The sequence below is a fragment of the Mauremys reevesii genome, linkage group 13 (genome assembly GCF_016161935.1).
Source record: "Mauremys reevesii isolate NIE-2019 linkage group 13, ASM1616193v1, whole genome shotgun sequence".
Lineage (NCBI taxonomy): Eukaryota > Metazoa > Chordata > Testudines > Geoemydidae > Mauremys > Mauremys reevesii.
Window position 1 is genome coordinate 4,920,730 of NC_052635.1, and position 19,220 is coordinate 4,939,949.

Consider the following 19,220-nt stretch of genomic DNA (forward strand, 5'->3'; position numbering starts at 1 on the left):
GCAGGGGGTGTCGTGGGGTAGGGAGGTGGGAGCGGGGCAGGGCACCGTGGGGCAGGGAGCGGGGCAGGGCGCCGTGGGGCAGGAGGTGGGAGCTGGGCAGCGGGTGCCACGGGGCAAGGAGGTGGGAGCAGGGCAGCGGGCACCGTGGGGCAGGGAGCGGGGGCTCTGTGGGGCAGGGAGGTGGGAGCTGGGCAGCGGGCGCCGTGGGCAGGGAGCGGGGGCTCTGTGGGGCAGGAGGTGGGAGCTGGGCAGCGGGCGCCGTGGGGCAGGGAGCGGGGGCTCTGTGGGGCAGGAGGTGGGAGCTGGGCAGCGGGCGCCGTGGGGCAGGGAGCGGGGGCTCTGTGGGGCACAGACAGGCCCCCCAGCTCCGTCCGTCGCGCTCTCTCCCCGCAGGGTTTTTATTCCTTCCTGGCCCAGCCCAACGCGCTCGTCCGCCTCGAGCTGTCCGGCACCGACTGCGCCGTCGACGTGGTGAGGGGCGACCAGCCGGGGGCGCCGGGGGGAGCGGGGGGGAGGGGCCTCCGGGATATCCCAGCCTCGCCCTGCAGGGGGCGCTGTGGGGAGCTGGGGGTTCGATCCCTTTCTCTCTCTGTCCCCCCAGTTATTCGGGGCGCTGCTGCATGGATGTTGCCCTCGGCTTAGCTACCTCAACCTCTCCCGGAACAGCTTCTCGCACCGGTGAGTGTCGGGGTCCCCTGCCCCCCATCACGTGAACTCCTCCCCTGCACCCCAACTTCCCAGCTGGAGGGTCCCCATTACAGAGACCCCTCCTCTGCCTCCTGCACCCCAGTTTCCCAGCGAGGGGGATCCCAATTGGACTGACCCCCCCCGCCGTGCCCCCTTGCGCACCCTTTCCACGGGGATCAGGGTCCCTCTGGGGCAGGCCCCCCCTTAATTCTGGGGGCTCCCGGCCTGTCTCCATCTCTAGGAAAGCCAAGGACTCCCAGCCGTCCTTCAAGCAATTCTTCTGTAGCGCCTACGCGCTGAACTACGTGAGCCTGTCGGGCACGAAAATGCCCCTGGACGCCTTGAGGTGAGTGGGTGTGGGTGTGGGTGTGGGTGTGGGTGTGTCACTGCGCCCCCTGCTGGTGGGGATGGGCCCTGCCCTGTGTGTGTGTCCGTGCACCCTCTGCTCGCTGTGTGTTGGGGAGGCTAGTGGGGGAGGTGGATGGGGCAAGTGGGAGTCACCCTCTCTGCCCCCATTAACCCCATGTTCCCCAGGTCTCTGTTCCAGGGTCTCTCGGCCAACACCCACCTGAGTGACGTTCACCTGGACTTGAGCGGCTGTGAGGTGAGGGGGGGCCAGGAGGGGGCTGTGCGTCGTAGGGGGGGGGAGAATGGAGGGGGCCTTGTTATGGTTGGTGGGGGAGGGGGCCGTCTGTTAATTCTTTCTTTACTTCCCCGTCTCGTTCTCTCGTTCTTTCCCTCCCGTCTCGTTCTCTCGTTCCCTCGTTCTTTCCCTCCCCGTCTCATTCTCTCGTTCCCTCGTTCTTTCCCTCCCCATCTCGTTCTCTCGTTCCCTCGTTCTTTCCCTCAGATCTCGTTCTCTCGTTCTCTCTCACCTGTCTTGTTCCCTCGTTCTTCCTCTCCCAGTGTTGTTCCCTTGTTCTTTCAATCGTTCCTTCTTTCCCTCCTCCACTCTCTCACTCACTCGCTCTCTCTCTCCCAGCTGCGCTCGCTGGGGGCTCAGGTCCTGCAGGAGCAGCTCCCGGGGGTCACTGCCGTGGGGAGCCTAGACCTCTCCGACAACGGTGAGTCTGTCCACCTGCCCTCGAGTCCCTGCATCCCTGCCCGGGGGGAGGGGACAGTATCTCAGCTCCCCCTGATGTTCCTCTTCTCCCACCGCTCACTCCAGGTTTCGACTCCGATTTGCTGACGCTGGTCCCTGCTCTGGGCAAGAACAAATCCCTCAAACACCTCTGGCTGGGCAAGAACTTCAGCGTCAAGTCCCGGTGGGTGAACACGTCTGTCATCCACCTTCTGTCCCGACTCATTGGCCCCCTCCTCCCCGGGAGAGAGAGGTCCTTGAACCTATTTTCCTCCGAGCTCACCTTCTCTAGTGAGGAGGTTGTGCTCCATGGGACCCAGTCTAGACTCATTGGATGGATGCTGGGTTCCATGGGACCCTTTCTAGACCCACTGGATGGGCACTGGCTCCATGAGAACCATTTGAGACCCATTGGAAGGTCATTGGACCTCATATACCCACTGGATGGATGTTGGGCTCCATGAGAACCATTCTAGACCCAGTGGATGGGAAATGGACCCATGGGACCCACTCTACACCCTTTATATGGGCATTGGGCTTAATGGGACCCATTTTAGACTCATTGGATGGGTGCTGGGCTCCATTACAAGCTTCTAGACCTACTGGATGAGCATTGGTGCCTAATGGGAACCATTCTAGACCAATTAGACTATGCTGCAAACATCTGACAGAAATGGAGAATAGTGGAAGTAGAAAAGCTATCTAGAACCTCCCCAGTCGAGTGACCTAGAAAACTGGCCAAGAGGTTTTGCATCTCTGATTAGGTTGTCATTATGAAGTCCAGTTATACAGAACCCACCAAGCCTAGAGCATGGAAGGAAGTGATACAGCATGGATGACCTAGAAGACTAGCCAAGCAATGTTATGAGTCTACTGAGTTTGACTCTATAGAACCCAATTATCCAGAACATGCTCAGTCTAGAACACGGGGAAAGGGTCTAGAACGGGTCACCTAGAACACTAGCCAAGCAATGTTGCAACTCTGCTGAGGTGGATGCAATCCAGGTCCAGCAATCCAGAACCCACCCAACTTAGAACATGAAGGGAAGGGCTCTAGAATAAGTGTCCTAGAACAATTAGCACGTTCCTGTTTAGCTTACAGCCAAGTCAGTGGTTGGGCTGGTGAATTTACCTCCCAGCCTCGTTCCACCCCTCTGGGCGCTTATGCCCGGCCTCTGTGTTCTCTCCCCAGGACGCTGGAGGACATACTTCACAAGATCGTGCAGCTGATTCAGGAGGAAGATTGTGTGAGTCTGTCCCTCGTGAACAGTGAAATTTGCTCAAAGGCAGGGGGCTGTGGATCGGGATTGAGGGGAACCAGCAGAGTTGAGGTGGGGCAGGGGATCCCAGGGCTGACTCGCCTCTCTCCCCGCAGTCCCTGCAATCTCTCTCCGTGGCCGACTCACGGCTGAAGTCCCGGACCAGCATCCTCATCAATGCCCTTGGCAGTAATACCTGCTTGAGCAAGGTGGACCTGAGCGGGAACGGCATGGAGGACCTGGGGGCCAAGATGCTGTCCAAGGCCTTGCAGATCAACAGCACCCTCCGGTGGGGGCTCCTGGAAGGAAGGGGACCCTGGGGTGCAGCAGGAGGTCCCATCGGGGGACTGGGTGGGGGAGGGGGTCTCATGGGGGGGATTGGGTTTGGGGGAGGAGGAAGCAAAGTCCGAGCGGGGGAAGTGGGTGCAGATTGAGGGGGTGGGGTAACGGGGCTCTCAGTGGCAGGAGAGTGGGGGGGATTGGGGCTGGTGTGAGGGGGTCTCACTGGGTGGGCCAGGAGAGGGTGTCCCATTAGGGGATTTGCAGGGGGATTGGGACTTGTGGGGTCCTGTCAGGGGAAGTGGAGGGATTTGGGGGTTGGGAGAGAGGCTGCCATTGGGCAGGAGCAGGGATTGGGGTGGGGAGGGGAGAACTGAGGGGAAGGATCCCATGGGATTAGGAAGCACAGCAGGGGATACGGAAGAGGGGCTCTGTTGGAGGGAGGAAGGGAGGAGAGAGCTATTGGTGGGGACAGCAGAAGAGGGGGTCCCTGTTGGAGAATATGGGGAAGGGGGTTCCACTGGAGAGGAGGAGGGTGGACAGTTTGTATTAGCCAAGGCAGGGAACAGGGTCTCATCTGGTGTGTCATCACAGTGGGGGGCTAGAAGGACCCCAATGTTGGGTGACCCAGCCTGGATCTCCCCTTTGCAGGAGCATCGCCTGGGACCGGAACAACACGACGGCACTTGGCTTCCATGACGTCGCCCGAGCCCTGGAGAAGTGAGTCTGGAGGGGGACTTCCTGGTTGAGTGTCTGCCCCTGACATTCCAGGGATGCCCCCCAACCTGCACCTCCCCCTTGGTCTGCATGCTTAGCATTGATAACAGGTGTCATTTCTCCGGTGTTTAATGCCTGCTTGCTGCTTAATTGTTTGTAATTCATTTTTACTGGGGACGTGTGTGGACTGGCAGAGTTGTCTGGATGGTTTTGAGTTGAGTTGGGGACTGGATTGGTTGTGCTGAGTTGAGGCAGTTAGGTTGTTGGGTAGGTGATTGGGTTGTTCGAGTGGATTACTGGTGCATTAGTTGGGTTGGTTGGTATTATTGGGTGGGTGGGTGGGTTACTGAATGGGGCTGGGTTGGGTTATTGGTTCGGTTCAGTTGGCTTGGGTTACTGGTTGAATAGAGTCGGGTTAGATTGAGTTGGATTGGATTATTACTTGCATAGAGTTGGGTTAGGTTGGGCTGAGTTGGTTTGGGTTCTTGGTTGGGTTATGTTGGTTGAGTTGGATTGAATTAGTGGTTAAGTAGAGTTGGGTTGGATTGAGCTCTTGGTTGGGTGGAGTTGACTTGAGGTCTTGGTTGGGTGGAGTTGACTTGAGGTCTTGGTTGGGTGGAGTTGGGTTGGGGTCTTGGTTGGGTGGAGTTGGCTTGAGGTCTTGGTTGGGTGGAGTTGGGTTGGGTTCTTGGCAGGGTGGAGTTGGCTTGGGGTCTTGGTAGGGTGGAGTTGGGTTGGGTCCTTGGTTGGGTGGAGTTGGGTTGGGTCCTTGGTTGAGTGGAGCTGGCTTGGGGTCTCGGTTGGGTGGAGTTGGGTTGGGTCCTTGGTTGGGTGGAGTTGGCTTGGGTTATCGGAAGGGTCATTGGAGTGGTGGGTTGTTTGGGTTGGGTTGTTGGAGTGGTTGGATGATAAGAGGGAGGTGGACAATGTCTGGGATAATGAACAGACAAGAACTGGGTTGGGGTGACTGGAGGAGGAACAGGGGGTGATAATGGGGAGACGGGGTTTTTGATAAGAGTGGGAGGAGGAGGTTAGATAACTGGGAGGAAGTGAGACCATAACTCTGACAGATGTGAAGGGTAAGTCCCTGGGTATCTGGGGGGCCCTTTCCCAACACCCCCTCCCATTTAACCTCACACCCCTCCCTACAGCAACTACACCCTGAAGTACATGTCCTTCCCCATGAGCGACATCACAGCCGCTTACCGCAGTGCCCCAGAGAGGACGGACGAGGTGTGGCAGAAGGTGGGTAGAGCCCGGAGCCCTCGGGGCTCGGCTGGAGGGGGTGGGGGTGTGATGAAGTGGGAATGTTCTTAATGTTTTTTCTGAATACTGTGTGGGTGCCTCAGTTTCCCCTGTGCAGCTGATAAGTCTGGGGGGGGCAGGGTCTGTGATTGGTGCAGAGCCCGAGGGGGCGGGTGTGAGGGGCTCTGCCCGGGCTCCTGGCAGCTGAGGGCCTGGGCCCCTCCCCGGCAAGGTGCCCAGTGACGGGGCTGGAGCACAAGGGCTCAGGTGGCTCCTGGCCCGGGAAAGGGGCAAAGGCAGAGGGGGGGGCTGGAGAGTGTCAGTCTGGAGCAGGCTGGGGAAATGGGGGGGCCCAGAACCGGGGTCCGGCCTCCCTGGCCCCACGGTGGAGCTGACTGGGGGGTCCGGTGTCGGTACCTACAAGCTCTGCCCTACGCCGGGTTCCTGCTGTCGAATAAACCTTCTGTGTTCCTGGCTGGCTGGGAGTCCCGGTGAGTCGCAGGAAGTGGGGGGTGCAGGGCCCTGACTCCCCCACACTCCGTGACAGGGAGGATCCCAAGGGGACTCTCATCTGCTTCTCTCTCTTCCCTCCCCCCAGATCCAATGGTGCCTCCTCCGAAATGGCCATTCCCAGAAGTTCTCCCAGGAGCAGGCGTTCCGACTCCAGCAGGGGATCGGCACCAGCAGCGCCGAGCAAGTAAACGTTCCCATCTCCCCGTACCGCCCCCCAGGGGCAGGGGGGCTGGCTGGCTCAGGGGGGTGGGGAATGGGACACAGGGCCTTTCCCCTCTAGGGGGCGCCAGCTCCCACCTGGCCCAGGGTGCAACTGGCTGGCTCAGGGAGGCCAGGAATGGGACACGGGGCCTTTCCCCTCCAGGGGGCGCTGGTTTTGATCCGGCCCCAGGGCGGGGGTCCCGGCTGGCTCTGGGGGTTTTGCGAATAGCCCTGTCCCCCAGCAGATGATCAGACGGCTGTGCCTGCGGGTCCAGGAGGAGGTGAGGGCTCTGCACAGCTGCCCTGCCGATACCGTCCAGGAGGAGGTGCTCTACGCGCGGGAGCTCATGAAGGAGGCCAAGAACTCGCGGGCGGTGAGTCAGACCCCTCCGTCCGGGCCCTGCCCCGTTCCCTCCATCCCCAGCCCTCTCGGTCGGGCCCCTGTTCCTCCCTCCCATCTGATCCCATCCCCTTCCCCTCGGTCTCACCTTCCGCCTGCCTTTCTCCTCTCTCTCCTCTCCCCAGATGTTCCCCACATCTGTACGCAGCACCCCTGTCTGAACACTGGCTTCTCTAGCTGAGGCCACATCCAGCCCTGCTGGCCCAGACAGTAGCTCTCCAGATGTTACCACAGCTGTATCCCGTGTCCCTGACACTGCCTCTGCAGATGTTGACACATCTGGCACATCGCCAGATACAAACTACCTCCCCAGATGATGCCATAACTGTATCCTCTGGTGGCCACTGTCTGCACAGCTGGATCCTCCATCTCTGGCCCAGTCACTGTCACCAGATGTTGCCACAGCAGTATTCCATATCCCTGGCTAAACACTCTTTCTGCAGATGTTGACACATCTGGACCTTCTATCCTCAGCCAGAAACTAGACCCCCCCCAGATGTTGCCACAGCTGTAGTCTCTATCTCTGGCCCAGGAACAAGTTCCCCAGATGTTGTCAGGTCTGGATCCTCTATCCCCAGGCACACACTAGCTCTCCAGATGTTGCCACAGCTGTATCCTCTATCCCTTGTGGGACACAGCCTCCCGCAGTGTTGCCACAGCTGTACACAGCTGGAGCCTCCATCCCTGGCCTAGGAACAAACTCCCCAGATAATGCCACAGCTGCACACTGTAGCCCGTCCCCCCACGCACATCTGTCCCTGTTCACCCCACCCCCGTCTGTATGCTCTCTCTCCCCCCAGCTGTTCCCCAGCCTCTACGAACTGGGACACATCTTGGCGAGCGACGGGCCCGTCCGACAGCGACTGGAGTCTGTGGCCAACGAGGTCTCCAAGGCCGTTGACAAGGAGCTGCAGGTGATGAGCTGGGGACCCTGGGTCTCCCTGGGTGAGGGGGTTGGGAGACTCAGTGTGGGGGTACCCCAGGTCTCACTGGTGGGGCTGAGGGGCTCAGTTTGGGGGGACACTGGGTCTCACTGGGAGGCTTGGGGGACCCTGAGTCTCATTAGGAGGGTTGGAGAGCTCAGTTTGGGGGGACTCCAGGTCTCACTGGGGTCTTGGGGCACTCAGTTTGGGGGGACCCTGAGTCCCATTAGAGCAATTGGGGGGTTCAGTTTTGGGGGACCCCAGGTCTCACTGAGGAGTTGGGGGGCTCAGTTTGGGAGGACCCCGGGTCTGATGTGTTACTAAGGGAGCTCAGTGTGGGGGGCCCAGCTCTGGGGCACGTGGGGGTGACTCGGTGCTTCGGGGGACCCCCTTTCTGACCCGCAGGGTCCCTTCCAGGTGATCCTGGAGTCCATGGTGACGCTGACCCAGGAGCTCTGCCCCAGGGCCATGCAGGCGGCCGAGGGCCACAACAAGATGCTGGGGGCCGTGTCGGAGCGGGTGACCGTCCCCCGCAACTTCATCCGGGGGGCGCTGCTGGAGCAGGCCGGGCAGGACATCCAGAACAAGCTGAAGTGAGTCGGGAGTGGGAGCTGGGGGGGGAGGGGCCGCGTGTGTATGGGGGGTCCCCAAGGAGGGCTGGGGGGGCTAGGGGGCTGGGGAGCATCGTGGATCTGGCAGGTTGGGGTGCCCAGGGGGCTGCCCAGTCTCTGACCCCCCTCCCCCGTTTGCCCCCAGCGAGGTGAAGTTGTCTGTGGTGACGTATCTCACCAACTCCATCGTGGAGGAGCTGCTGGAGGAGTTATACAACACCCACAAGATCCTGGTGAGCCCCCCAGTGACCCCGGCCCCCCAAGGACCCCCAGCCCCTCAGTGACCCCGGCCCCTCCAGTCACCCCAGCCCCCACAGCGACTTCCCAGCCCCCAATGACCCCCAGATCCCCACTGACCACCAGCCCCACCCAGTGACCCGGCTCCCCAGTCACCCCCAGCCCCCACAGTGACCCCAGCTCCCACAGGACCCTGGCCCCCAATGACCACCCAGCCCCAGTCACCCCAGCCCCAACAGTGACCCTGGCCCCCAATAACCCCCAGCCCCTACAGTGACCCTGGCCCCCACAGTGACCCGGCCCCCAAAGACCTCCCAGACCCCACACTGATCCCCAGCCCCCACAGTGACCCCAGCCCCAAAGATCCTCCAGCCCCCACACTGAGCCCCAGCCCCAGTCACCCCAGCCCCCACAGTGACCCCAGACCCCAATGACCCCCAGACCTCACAGTCACCCCCAGCCCCCACAGTGACTTCCCAGCCCCCACAATGACCCCAGACCCCAATGACCCCAGACCCCAGTCACCCCCAGTCCCCACAGTGACTTCCCAGTCCCCACAATGACCCCAGACCCCAATGACCCCAGATCCCCACTGACCACCAGCCCCACACAGAGACCCCCAGCCCCCAGTCACCCTCAGTCCCCACACTGACCCCCACCCCCACACTGACTCTCAGCCCCCACAGTCAGTCCCATCTCCCCACAGTCACCCCAGCACTCACCCTCCCGCCCCTGACACTCTCAGCCCCCACCGGCCCTCATACACCCCACGGTCCCACCCCCTGCTCCCCCTGCATTACCCCGAGACCCCCAGCTTCCCAACCCCACCAGTCCCCAGGACCCCCACTTCCCCCTCTCTCCTCCCAAATGGAGAAGCTGTACCCCACCCCAACCTTTTCCCTCAGCCCCCCAAACCCTCCTCAGACCCCTCTGACCCCTGGTTCATCCCAATAATCTCTCTCCCCCGCCCCCCCCACATAGACCCGGCACATCACCCACCTCCAGCAGCTCTCCGAGGGGCAGGGCGGGGCCGGGAGCTGTGGGGGGACCGCACTGGACCAGCCCCCCAGGAACCAGCTGAGAGATCAGGAGGAGATCACGGACGATGAGCTGGGAACCAGCATTGTAAGCAATGGGGACGGGGCACAGCCCTGCCGGCCCCTCTCCCAGCCCCCCACCCCCCAGGGCAGGGAGGGGACCCCCCATACCTGGCTCTGGGGTCACCCTGCTCTCCCCTCTGCAGGACACCATCGCTATCAAGAGGCCGAAACACGGCAGGAAAATCCGACCTGTCTCAGCTTTTATCGGTGAGTGACGGTCGCACATCAGATCTCCTCTTTCTCCATCCACCACTTATGCATCCACCCACCCAACACTCACCCCTTATCCACTGCTTCATCCACCCATCCATCTTCCTGTCCATCCATCCACCCCTTATCCACCACTTCATCCACCCATCCATCCGTCCACCACCTCTGATCCATCCATCCACTGCTTCATCCATCTGTCCATCTTCCTGTCCATCCATCCACCCCTTATCCACTGCTTCATCCACCCATCCATCTTCCTGTCCATCCATCCACCCCTTATCCACCACTTCATCCACCCATCCATCCGTCCACCACCTCTGATCCATCCATCCATCCACTGCTTCATCCACCCATCCATCTTCCTGTCCATCCATCCACCCCTTATCCACCACTTCATCCACCCATCCATCCGTCCACCACCTCTGATCCATCCATCCATCCATCCATCCACTGCTTCATCCACCCGTTCATCTTCCTGTCCATCCATCCACCCCTTATCCACCACTTCATCCACCCATCCATCCGTCCACCACCTCTGATCCATCCATCCACTGCTTCATCCATCTGTCCATCTTCCTGTCCATCCATCCACCCCTTATCCACTGCTTCATCCACCCATCCATCTTCCTGTCCATCCATCCACCCCTTATCCACCACTTCATCCACCCATCCATCTTCCTGTCCATCCATCCCCCCCTTATCCACCACTTCATCCACCCATCCATCCGTCCACCACCTCTGATCCATCCATCCATCCATCCATCCACTGCTTCATCCACCCATCCATCTTCCTGTCCATCCATCCACCCCTTATCCACCACTTCATCCACCCATCCATCCGTCCACCACCTCTGATCCATCCATCCATCCATTCATCCACCCGTCCATCCATCCACCCCTTATCCACCACCATCCATCCACCCACCCTCCCACCCCTTATCCACCACTTCATCCATCCATCCATCCATCGCTTCATCCGTCCACCCCTCCACCCCCCTCCCGCCCACCCCTTATCCACTGCTTCATCCACCCATCCATCTTCCTGTCCATCCATCCACCCCTTATCCACCACTTCATCCACCCATCCACCACCTCTGATCCATCCATCCATCCATCCATCCACTGCTTCATCCACCCGTCCATCCATCCACCCCTTATCCACCTCCATCCATCCACCGACCCACCCACCCCTTATCCACCGCTTCATCCACCCATCCCCATTCACACCCCTCCATCCATCCATCCTCTGTCCATCCACCCCATATCCACTGCTTCATCCACCCATGCATCCATCCATCCATCCATCCATCTACCCCTCTATCCATTCACTCCTTCATCCACCCCCACATCCACCCATCCACACAACCCTTCCTCTGTTGCTCACCCTCTCCTCTCCCCCACTCTCTCTCTCTGCCTCCCCCCACAGGCGGGGCTGACCCAGACACTGATGTCGCACACCCCTGGGGCACCGACTCGCCGTCAGGCTGGCACTCCTCATCGGCCAGCAGCCAGTACTCGCATTCCCGCAGCCCCTCCTTCGAGGGACTGGCCGAGCTCCCCACCGAGGGCTCCCGACTGGAGCACCACACCCGTGGCCGTCCCCGTCCCCCACGCTGCATCCCCCTGGGCCCCCACCAGAACGTGAGTCACACCGACCCCACCACCTCGCTCAGTCACGCCTTCGATTTCTCCTTCACTCCTCCACCCAGTTTCTCATCTTTGTTCCTTTCCCTAGTCCTTCGTTTTCTCATTCAGTCCCTCGTTTTCGCCTTTCTGCAGTCAGTTTCTCCTTCATTCGTTCATTTTCCCATTCCTTTGTTTTCTCGTTCCTTTCTTGTTCATTTGTTTTGTCCTTTGTTTTTCATTTGCTTATTTGCTTATGTGTAGGAAGAGAGTCTGTGGGATACAAGTACTGTGCTGTGCTTCACCGACAATAAACTTGGCTGGGTGCCTTCATCCCTTAACAGATCTTGTGGTCATTGGGCAGTTCGCTCGAGTGCTGCTGTGCCAGCTGTCTGCGCAGAGCTGGGGCGGCACACGGAGAGAACACACACGTGCAGCCAAACATCTATCAACATCTAACCACAGCTTATTCATTTAGTCTCCATTTTGTGTTCCTTCTTTCATTCATTGATTTTCTCATTCATTTGTTCCTTCTCTCATTCGTTTCCTTATTCATTTGTTCCTACTTTCATTCATTCGTTCATTTTCTCATTCATTTGTTCCTTCTTCCATTCTTTCACTCATTTATTTTTTCATTCCATTGTTCCTTTCCTCATTCATCCGTTTGTTCATCTTCCCCTCTGTTCTCTTATTTGTTCTATTTGTTCCTTTGTTCAGTCTGTTGTCCATCCTCTCCTTTGTTCACTCATTCTTCTCCTTCTTTCTCTCTCTGGCTTTCCTCAATTGCATCCTTTTGGACTGACTCTTGCTGCAGCCCCAGAGCCTGGTGGGTAATGAGCTGAAGCAGACACATGCAGGTGGAAATTATCCCCCACCAAAACAGGAAGTCCTGGTTGCCAAGAGGTGGGACTTACCACTTCAACTGTGAAAGGGGATGAGCCAGCCTTAAATTAGGCTTTAATCTTTCTAATACTCCAAAACAGGAAGTCCTGCCCACTGGAGACGCTACTTCCTGTTTCCGCATGGAAAGGAGGAAGAGCCATTCTTAAAGTGGGAGGAGTTAAAAGCTGTAGCTCAAGACTGCGAAGCAGGAAGTCCAAGTCACTGGAGGCGGGACTTCCCATTTTGCCTGAGGAGCCAGGGGGAGGAGAAGGAGCAAGTCTTAAAGTGGTAGCAGCTAATTCCTTGCTTCTTACACCTCTGCTCAGCAGGCTCGGACACCGGGGTCCATTGAGCCCCGGCGGCAGGAGAATGGGACGGTGCCACGGCTGGATGAGGGGCTGGAGGAATTTTTTAGCAGGCGAGTCCTCACGGATAACACCAGGTGGTACCATATACCCTAGGGGTGCGGGAAAGGGTGGGGATCACCCCCGTCTGATTCTCTGACCACCCCCACTTCTCTCCTCTGCCCCCCTCAGCTATCCATGGACCCCCAGAGGCTACGGGGTGAGGCCAGGCCCCTCAGACGCGCTGCCCCCCATGCAGAAGAAGAGGCGAAAGGGGCTTTTCCATTTTCGGAGGCATCGGAGCCTCAAGGGGGAGAGGGAGGTTGACGACACCGTGGGGGGGGCCCCCCACAGCTCCCCCGGCACCCCCCAGGGGACAGCAGATGAGCCCAAGGCACCAATGCGGAGTTCAGCCAGCCTGGATGAGGGAGAGGAGCAGGAACCCCGTGGAATGGGAATTCCCCTCCCCGGGATGGGGGGCAGCGGAGGAAGTGGGGTGAAGGGGCTGCCCCCCAGAGGGAAGCAGGTAAGGAGGCACCGGGCTGCAGGGAGTGGGGCAGGAGGGGCCAGCAGGGGTCACTGTGTTCAACTGTCTCTGTTTTTGTAGGGTCCCACGGCTGATCGTTCCCTCAACCCTGTGAGGGCGGAGTCAGATTCTTCGGAGGCGGAGCTACTGCAGCCCTCCCGAGTCAAGGGCATCGCCCTGCCCGGAATGGGGCGGAGCCTGGACGGGAAGAAAGAGGTATGTGGGATGTGAGAGGAGGGGCATACCTGCAGGGGCGGGGCCTGAGGAGAGGCCACGCCCCCTCAATGCCTCAAGGTCTGCAACTACCTTAGCGGAAGGAGGGGGATTCTCGGGGACCGGGGCCAGAGGATGGAGGCCACGCCCACCCGAACCCCTCATGGTCTGGACTGAAGTTGGGGAGGGAGGGGCCCTCTGGGGGCATGGCCTGAGGGTGGAGGCCACACCCACTTAACCCCTGGTGGTCTGGTCCCGACTCCCCTTTCCCCTCACTCTGCTTTCAGGGGGCGGAGCTGCAAAGGGCGGGCAGCCTGCGGGATCGAGAGAGGAGAAGGTCCTCAGACGACTCAGGTAGGGGGCACACCCCAAATTCTGCCCCTGCCCCTCTCGTAGCTCCCCCAACCTGATACGCCCCCTCCTCTCTCCCCCACAGAGAAAGGGGGCTGGAGACCCCAGCCCCCGCCTCAGAGCTCCAAGCCAACATTTGCCACCATTCGAAGGGCTGAGGCCAGCTGGGATATCGGTAAGGGCTGCGAGCTTCCCCACAGCAGTGCCCCCAGGGCTGCGAGCTTCCCCGCAGCAGTGCCCCCAGGGCTGCGAGCTTCCCTGCAGCAGTGCCCCCAGGGCTGCGAACTTCCCCGCAGGAGTGCCCCAGGTCTGCGAACTACCCCGCAGCAGTGCCCCCAGGGCTGCGAGCTTCCCCGCAGCAGTGCCCCCAGGGCTGCGAGCTTCCCCGCAGCAGTGCCCCCAGGGCTGCGAGCTTCCCCGCAGCAGTGCCCCCAGGCCTGTGAACTTCCCCGCAGCAGTGCCCCCAGGGCTGTGAGCTTCCCCACAGCAGTGCCCCAGGGCTGCGAGCTTCCCCACAGCAGTGCCCCCAGGGCTGTGAGCTTCCCCACAGCAGTGCCCCCAGGCCTGCGAGCTTCCCCGCAGCAGTGCCCCCAGGCCTGCGAACTTCCCCGCAGCAGTGCCCCCAGGGCTGTGAGCTTCCCCGCAGCAGTGCCCCCAGGGCTGCGAGCTTCCCCACAGCAGTGCCCCAGGGCTGCGAGCTTCCCCACAGCAGTGCCCCCAGGGCTGCGAGCTTCCCTGCAGCAGTGCCCCCAGGGCTGCGAACTTCCCCACAGCAGTGCCCCCAGGGCTGTAAGCTTCCCCACAGCAGTGCCCCCAGGGCTGCGAGCTTCCCCGCAGCAGTGCCCCCAGGGCTGCGAGCTTCCCCGCAGCAGTGCCCCCAGGGCTGTGAGCTTCCCCGCAGCAGTGCCCCAGGGCTGCGAGCTTCCCCGCAGCAGTGCCCCCAGGGCTGCGAGCTTCCCCAGGGCAATGCCCCCAGCCAGCCAATCCAGGGCCATGAACTTCCCAGCAGCAATGCCCCCAGGGCTGCGAACTTCCCTAGAGCAGTGTCCCAGCCGGGGGAGGAGCTCTGGGGTTGCGAGCTTCTCTGCAGCAGTGCCCCCATTGCTCATGTGGTTTCTCCCTCTCCCCCCACCCTGTCAGCGGAGGAGAGCTCCCAGCTGGACCAGGAGGGGATGAACGTCTCCAGCGGGGCCCCCAGAGTGGAGATGGGGGAGAAGCCCCCAAGCCCCAGCTTCCCAGCATCTGGAAAGGTGAGGGGGGGGCTGAAATGGCAGGAGGCTGGGGGGGTGTGAAGTTGGGGGGCAGAGAGGGCGTATAAGCTGTGAGCTTCCCCCCAGCAGTGCCCCCAGGGGCTCAGGGTGGGGTTTGGGGTGCTCTGTGGCATTACCAGGGGGGCTAACTGCTCTGATTATCTCTCCCCCGCAACCCCATTCCCTAGCAGGCCAGGGAGCTGCCATCCGGCCCCCGCCCCCCCAAGCCAGTAGCCGTCCCCCGCGGCCGAAAGCCCCCGACTCAGCCGGAGAGGAGCCAGAGCAGTGAGGAGGGGGTAGGTGGGGCCGGCCCCACCGAGACTCGGACCTCCCCCCCCATCGCCCGCCCCCGACCGGACCACTTGGAAACAGAAGGTATCGGGAGCAGGGCTGGGGGCACGGGACCTGCCCCTCCAGGGGGCGCCGGCCCCGATCCGGCCCCTCGGCAGGCACTGGTGCAAGGGGACAGCGATGGGATCCGGGACCTGTCCCCTCCAGGGGGCGCCGGCCCCGATCCGGCCCCTCGGCAGGGGACTGGTGCAAGGGGACAGCGATGGGATCCGGGACCTGTCCCCTCCAGGGGGCGCCGGCCCCGATCCGGCCCCTCGGCAGGGACTGGTGCAAGGGGGCAGCGATGGGATCCGGGACCTGTCCCCTCCAGGGGGCGCCGGCCCCGATCCGGCCCCTCGGCAGGGACTGGTGCAAGGGGACAGCGATGGGATCCGGGGCCTGTCCCCTCCAGGGGGCGCCGGCCCCGATCCGGCCCCAGGGCAGGGTCTTGTGCAAGGGACAGCGATGGGATCCGGGCCTGTCCTCCAGGGGCGCCGGCCCGATCCGCCCCAGGGCAGGCACTGGTGCAAGGGGACAGCGATGGGATCCGGGGCCTGTCCCCTCCAGGGGGCGCCGGCCCCGATCCGGCCCCTCGGCAGGGACTGGTGCAAGGGGACAGCGATGGGATCCGGGGCCTGTCCCCTCCAGGGGGCGCCGGCCCCGATCCAGCCCCAGGGCAGGGACTGGTGCAAGGGGACAGCGATGGGATCCGGGACCTGTCCCCTCCAGGGGGCGCCGGCCCCGATCCGGCCCCTCGGCAGGCACTGGTGCAAGGGGACAGCGATGGGATACGGGACCTGTCCCCTCCAGGGGGCGCCGGCCCCGATCCAGCCCCAGGGCAGGGACTGGTGCAAGGGGACAGCGATGGGATACGGGACCTGTCCCCTCCAGGGGGCGCCGGCCCCGATCCAGCCCCAGGGCAGGGACTGGTGCAAGGGGACAGCGATGGGATCCGGGGCCTGTCCCCTCCAGGGGGCGCCGGCCCCGATCCGGCCCCAGGGCAGGCACTGGTGCAAGGGGACAGCGATGGGATCCGGGGCCTGTCCCCTCCAGGGGGCGCCGGCCCCGATCCGGCCCCTCGGCAGGGACTGGGGGACAGCGATGGATCCGGGCCTGTCCTCCAGCGGCAGGGACTGGTGGATCTGGGGCCTGTCCCCTCCAGGGGGCGCCGGCCCCGATCCAGCCCCAGGGCAGGGGACTGGCTGCTCAGGGGGTTGGGGAGGAGACATGGGCCTTCCACCCTCTCTCTTTCCAGGGGGCTCTGAGGGGGGGCGGAAGGCGGCCCCCCTGAAACCCCAGCGATCGCGCCGGGCGCAGTCCTGTGACAAACTGGAGTCAGACCGGGGCCGAGATCCTGGATCCAGAGGTGAGACCCTGAATTGAGGGGGGAACAGGAGCCCGGGGCTGCGAGCTTCCCCCCCTGCAGTGCCCTCAGCTGGGCTATTTCTCAGGGTCTAACCCCTTCCCCTCTCCCACCCCCAATAGGTGCCACTACCGCCCCCCTGCCGGACCCCCCTCCGCCCCCACCCTCGGAGCAGCATCAGCCCCCTCGGAAACCCCGTCTTCCCATCTCCCGGCCTTTCCTCTCCGTGGACCAGGCTGGCAGTGAGTAAAACGGCCCCTCTGGGCCACAGAGGGTTAACAACCCCCCACCCGGCCGCCCCCGCCCTCCACCCTGGCCCCTTGTCTGTGTCTCCACAGGAACCCAGGAGTCCGGGACAGACTGACGGACCCGCTATCCAAGTATCAGCCGTGCCACCAGCTGGGAGGAGATGGGGAACCTGGAAGCCCGAGCACAGAGAGAGAGAGGGGAGCACTGGGCCTTCCCCGAGATCCAGCCATGGGCCCCCCCAAAAAACAAGGATCAACCCCCCCCCACATGACCATGGGGCTGCAGACCCGCCCTGCCCTTCTGCCTCGCTTCCACTCCTCTGTTCGGGCCTGACTCGTTCCCTCGCTTCCACCCCCCCAAATCCCTTGAGGGACGGACCCCGGTTTCATGGGGTGCCCCCCAGAGGGAGGAGGCATCACTCCCCGGGAGGAAACAGGGGGCGGGACTCTGAATGCGGCTCATCCCCCCTGCACCCTCCACCCCCCCCAGCTACCACCACCCCATTTTCCGCCCCTCCAGGGATCGTGTCTATTTTCGGCTTGTACAGAACGAAGAGAGAAATAAATTCTATATGGCGACCGGAGCGGGCCTGAGGGCGTCTCCTTTGTTCCTCCGGGCGGCGGGGGGCAGGAGCGGCCCCTCTCCTGGGGGCCCCCCCCGAGCTGTGGGCACCAAGAATCACGGTCCCAAGCTCGGGGGTGGGTCACAGACTGGGTTGTAGTTCTCAGACGTGGCCGGCAGGGGGCGCAGGGACACACACACACACGGCAGTTCTCAGCCCCTCCACCAGGGGGCAGCAAGGACACCCCCCCAACACATTCTGCTCCAGCACAGGTTGTGTTGCTGTGTAACCGCCCCCCCCCCAAAGCCCTTCACAAGTCTTGTGCGGGGTGTGGGTGGGACATCACCCTTGTCCTGTCGTGTGTGAGTGTTGGTGGCTGTGGGAAGGGGGGTGAGTTTGCTGTGTGTTGTGGGGCTGGCTTGCCAAGAGCAGGGCGCTCCTGTGCTGGGTGTGTCCCTGTTGAGTTGTGTGTTGTGTCTGCTCATACGAGTGGTATTGTGTGTGTTTGGGGGGGGGGTTCCTTGCCGTGCGTGTCCCATCGCTGTGTGGTGCGTCCACGCCGTGTTCTGTCTCCTTGTGTTGTTCGGTGTGGTGCCTTGCTGGCTAGAAGTGTTGTGGCCCTGTTGTGTTGTGTCTCCATGTTGTATGCCTATGGGGGGGGTGTTTGCAGCAGCTCCTTGCACTCATTGGCTCCCTGTGCTCTTCTGTGTGTCTGTTGTTGTTTTGTGTGGTTATAGTGGGTCCTTCCTGTGTGGCCCAGTGTTGTGTGTCCCTGTTGTGCAATACGTTGTCTCTGCCCATGTGTGCATTAGGTTGTGTGTTTCTGGTGCTGCCTTGCTGTGAACATTGTGGACCTGTTGTGTCCGCCCGTAGGAGTGTGTGTAGCAATTTCTTGGTGTGTATCAGGTCCTGGTGTTGTGTGATGTGTTGTGTCTGTAAGGTGCCTGTTTGTGATGGCTGCTTGCGATGTCTCGCTGCTGCGCCGTGTGTCCCCGAGTGTGTTCCAGTCACACACACACACACACACACACACACACACAAGCCCCGCCTCCTGCACAGCGATATCTGGAGCAGAAGGAGGGACCGCAGCAGAGAGGCAGGAGGAGAAATACGGGTCAGGGGAGGAGAGATCGAACCGCCCAGGGAGCGAGGGAGTGAGACAGCCGGAGAGGAGGACAGGAGGGAAGGAGAGAGTGTAGAAGAGGAGAAGGAGGAGGGGAAGGAGGGAGGGAGGGTAGAAGAGGGGAAGGAGGAGGGTGAGGAGGGAGGGTAGAAGAGGGAAGGAGGAGGATGAGGAGGAGGGAGGTAGAAGAGGGGAGGAGGAGAGGAGGGGAAGGAGGGAGGGTAGAAGAGGGGAAGGAGGAGGGTGAGAAGGAGGGAGGGTAGAAGAGGGGAAGGAGGAGGATGAGGAGGAGGGAGGGTAGAAGAGGGAAGGAGGAGGGTGAGAAGGAGGGAGGGTAGAAGAGGGGAAGGAGGAGAGGAGGAAGGAGGAGGGTAGAAGAGGAAGGAGGAGGGTGAGAAGGAGGAGGGTAGAAGAGGGAAGGAGGAGGGTGAGAAGGAGGGAGGGTAGAAGAGGGGAGGAGGAGAGGAGGAGGAAGGAGGGAGGGTAGAAGAGGGGAGGAGGAGGGTGAGAAGGAGGGAGGGTAGAAGAGGGGAAGGAGGAGGGAAGGAGGAGGAGGGTAGAAGAGGGGAAGGAGGAGGGTGAGAAGGAGGGAGGGTAGAAGAGGGAAAGGAGGAGGGTGAGAAGGAGGGAGGGTAGAAGAGGGGAAGGAGGAGAGGAGGGTAAGGAGGGAGTGTAGAAGAGGGGATGGCGGAGGGTGAGAAGGAGGGAGGGTAGAAGAGGGGAAGGAGGAGGGTGAGAAGGAGGGAGGGTAGAAGAGGGGGAGGAGGAGAGGAGGGGAAGGAGGGAGTGTAGAAGAGGGGAAGGAGGAGGGGAGGAGAAGGAGGAGGGTAGAAGAGGGGAGGAGGAGAGGAGGGTGAGGAAGAGGAGGGTAGAAGAGGGGGAGGAGGAGGGTGAGGAGGAGGGAGGGTAGAAGAGGGGGAGCAGGAGGGTGAGAAGGAGGG

At 61.7% G+C, this 19,220-nt stretch overlaps 1 protein-coding gene across 1 annotated transcript in view; it reads left to right on the plus strand.

The window, feature by feature from the left end:
- The window catches only part of CARMIL3 (capping protein regulator and myosin 1 linker 3), a 36,998-nt gene extending 19,829 nt beyond the window's left edge, over window positions 1-17,169 (plus strand). The window contains exons 14-41 of the mRNA XM_039498281.1: window positions 394-471; window positions 602-678; window positions 929-1,033; window positions 1,222-1,291; window positions 1,670-1,751; window positions 1,856-1,952; window positions 2,961-3,015; window positions 3,144-3,316; window positions 3,958-4,026; window positions 5,175-5,268; window positions 5,867-5,965; window positions 6,225-6,356; window positions 7,183-7,296; window positions 7,723-7,898; window positions 8,062-8,149; window positions 9,135-9,278; window positions 9,397-9,460; window positions 10,890-11,104; window positions 12,298-12,410; window positions 12,505-12,838; window positions 12,920-13,054; window positions 13,339-13,405; window positions 13,488-13,577; window positions 14,543-14,652; window positions 14,841-15,027; window positions 16,238-16,348; window positions 16,468-16,587; window positions 16,684-17,169. Of these exons, the coding sequence (XP_039354215.1) occupies window positions 394-471; window positions 602-678; window positions 929-1,033; window positions 1,222-1,291; window positions 1,670-1,751; window positions 1,856-1,952; window positions 2,961-3,015; window positions 3,144-3,316; window positions 3,958-4,026; window positions 5,175-5,268; window positions 5,867-5,965; window positions 6,225-6,356; window positions 7,183-7,296; window positions 7,723-7,898; window positions 8,062-8,149; window positions 9,135-9,278; window positions 9,397-9,460; window positions 10,890-11,104; window positions 12,298-12,410; window positions 12,505-12,838; window positions 12,920-13,054; window positions 13,339-13,405; window positions 13,488-13,577; window positions 14,543-14,652; window positions 14,841-15,027; window positions 16,238-16,348; window positions 16,468-16,587; window positions 16,684-16,709 (3,225 nt within the window). The 3' untranslated portion in view covers window positions 16,710-17,169. The remainder of the gene's footprint in view (window positions 1-393; window positions 472-601; window positions 679-928; window positions 1,034-1,221; window positions 1,292-1,669; window positions 1,752-1,855; window positions 1,953-2,960; window positions 3,016-3,143; window positions 3,317-3,957; window positions 4,027-5,174; window positions 5,269-5,866; window positions 5,966-6,224; window positions 6,357-7,182; window positions 7,297-7,722; window positions 7,899-8,061; window positions 8,150-9,134; window positions 9,279-9,396; window positions 9,461-10,889; window positions 11,105-12,297; window positions 12,411-12,504; window positions 12,839-12,919; window positions 13,055-13,338; window positions 13,406-13,487; window positions 13,578-14,542; window positions 14,653-14,840; window positions 15,028-16,237; window positions 16,349-16,467; window positions 16,588-16,683) is intronic.
- Window positions 17,170-19,220: the final 2,051 nt, after the last annotated feature.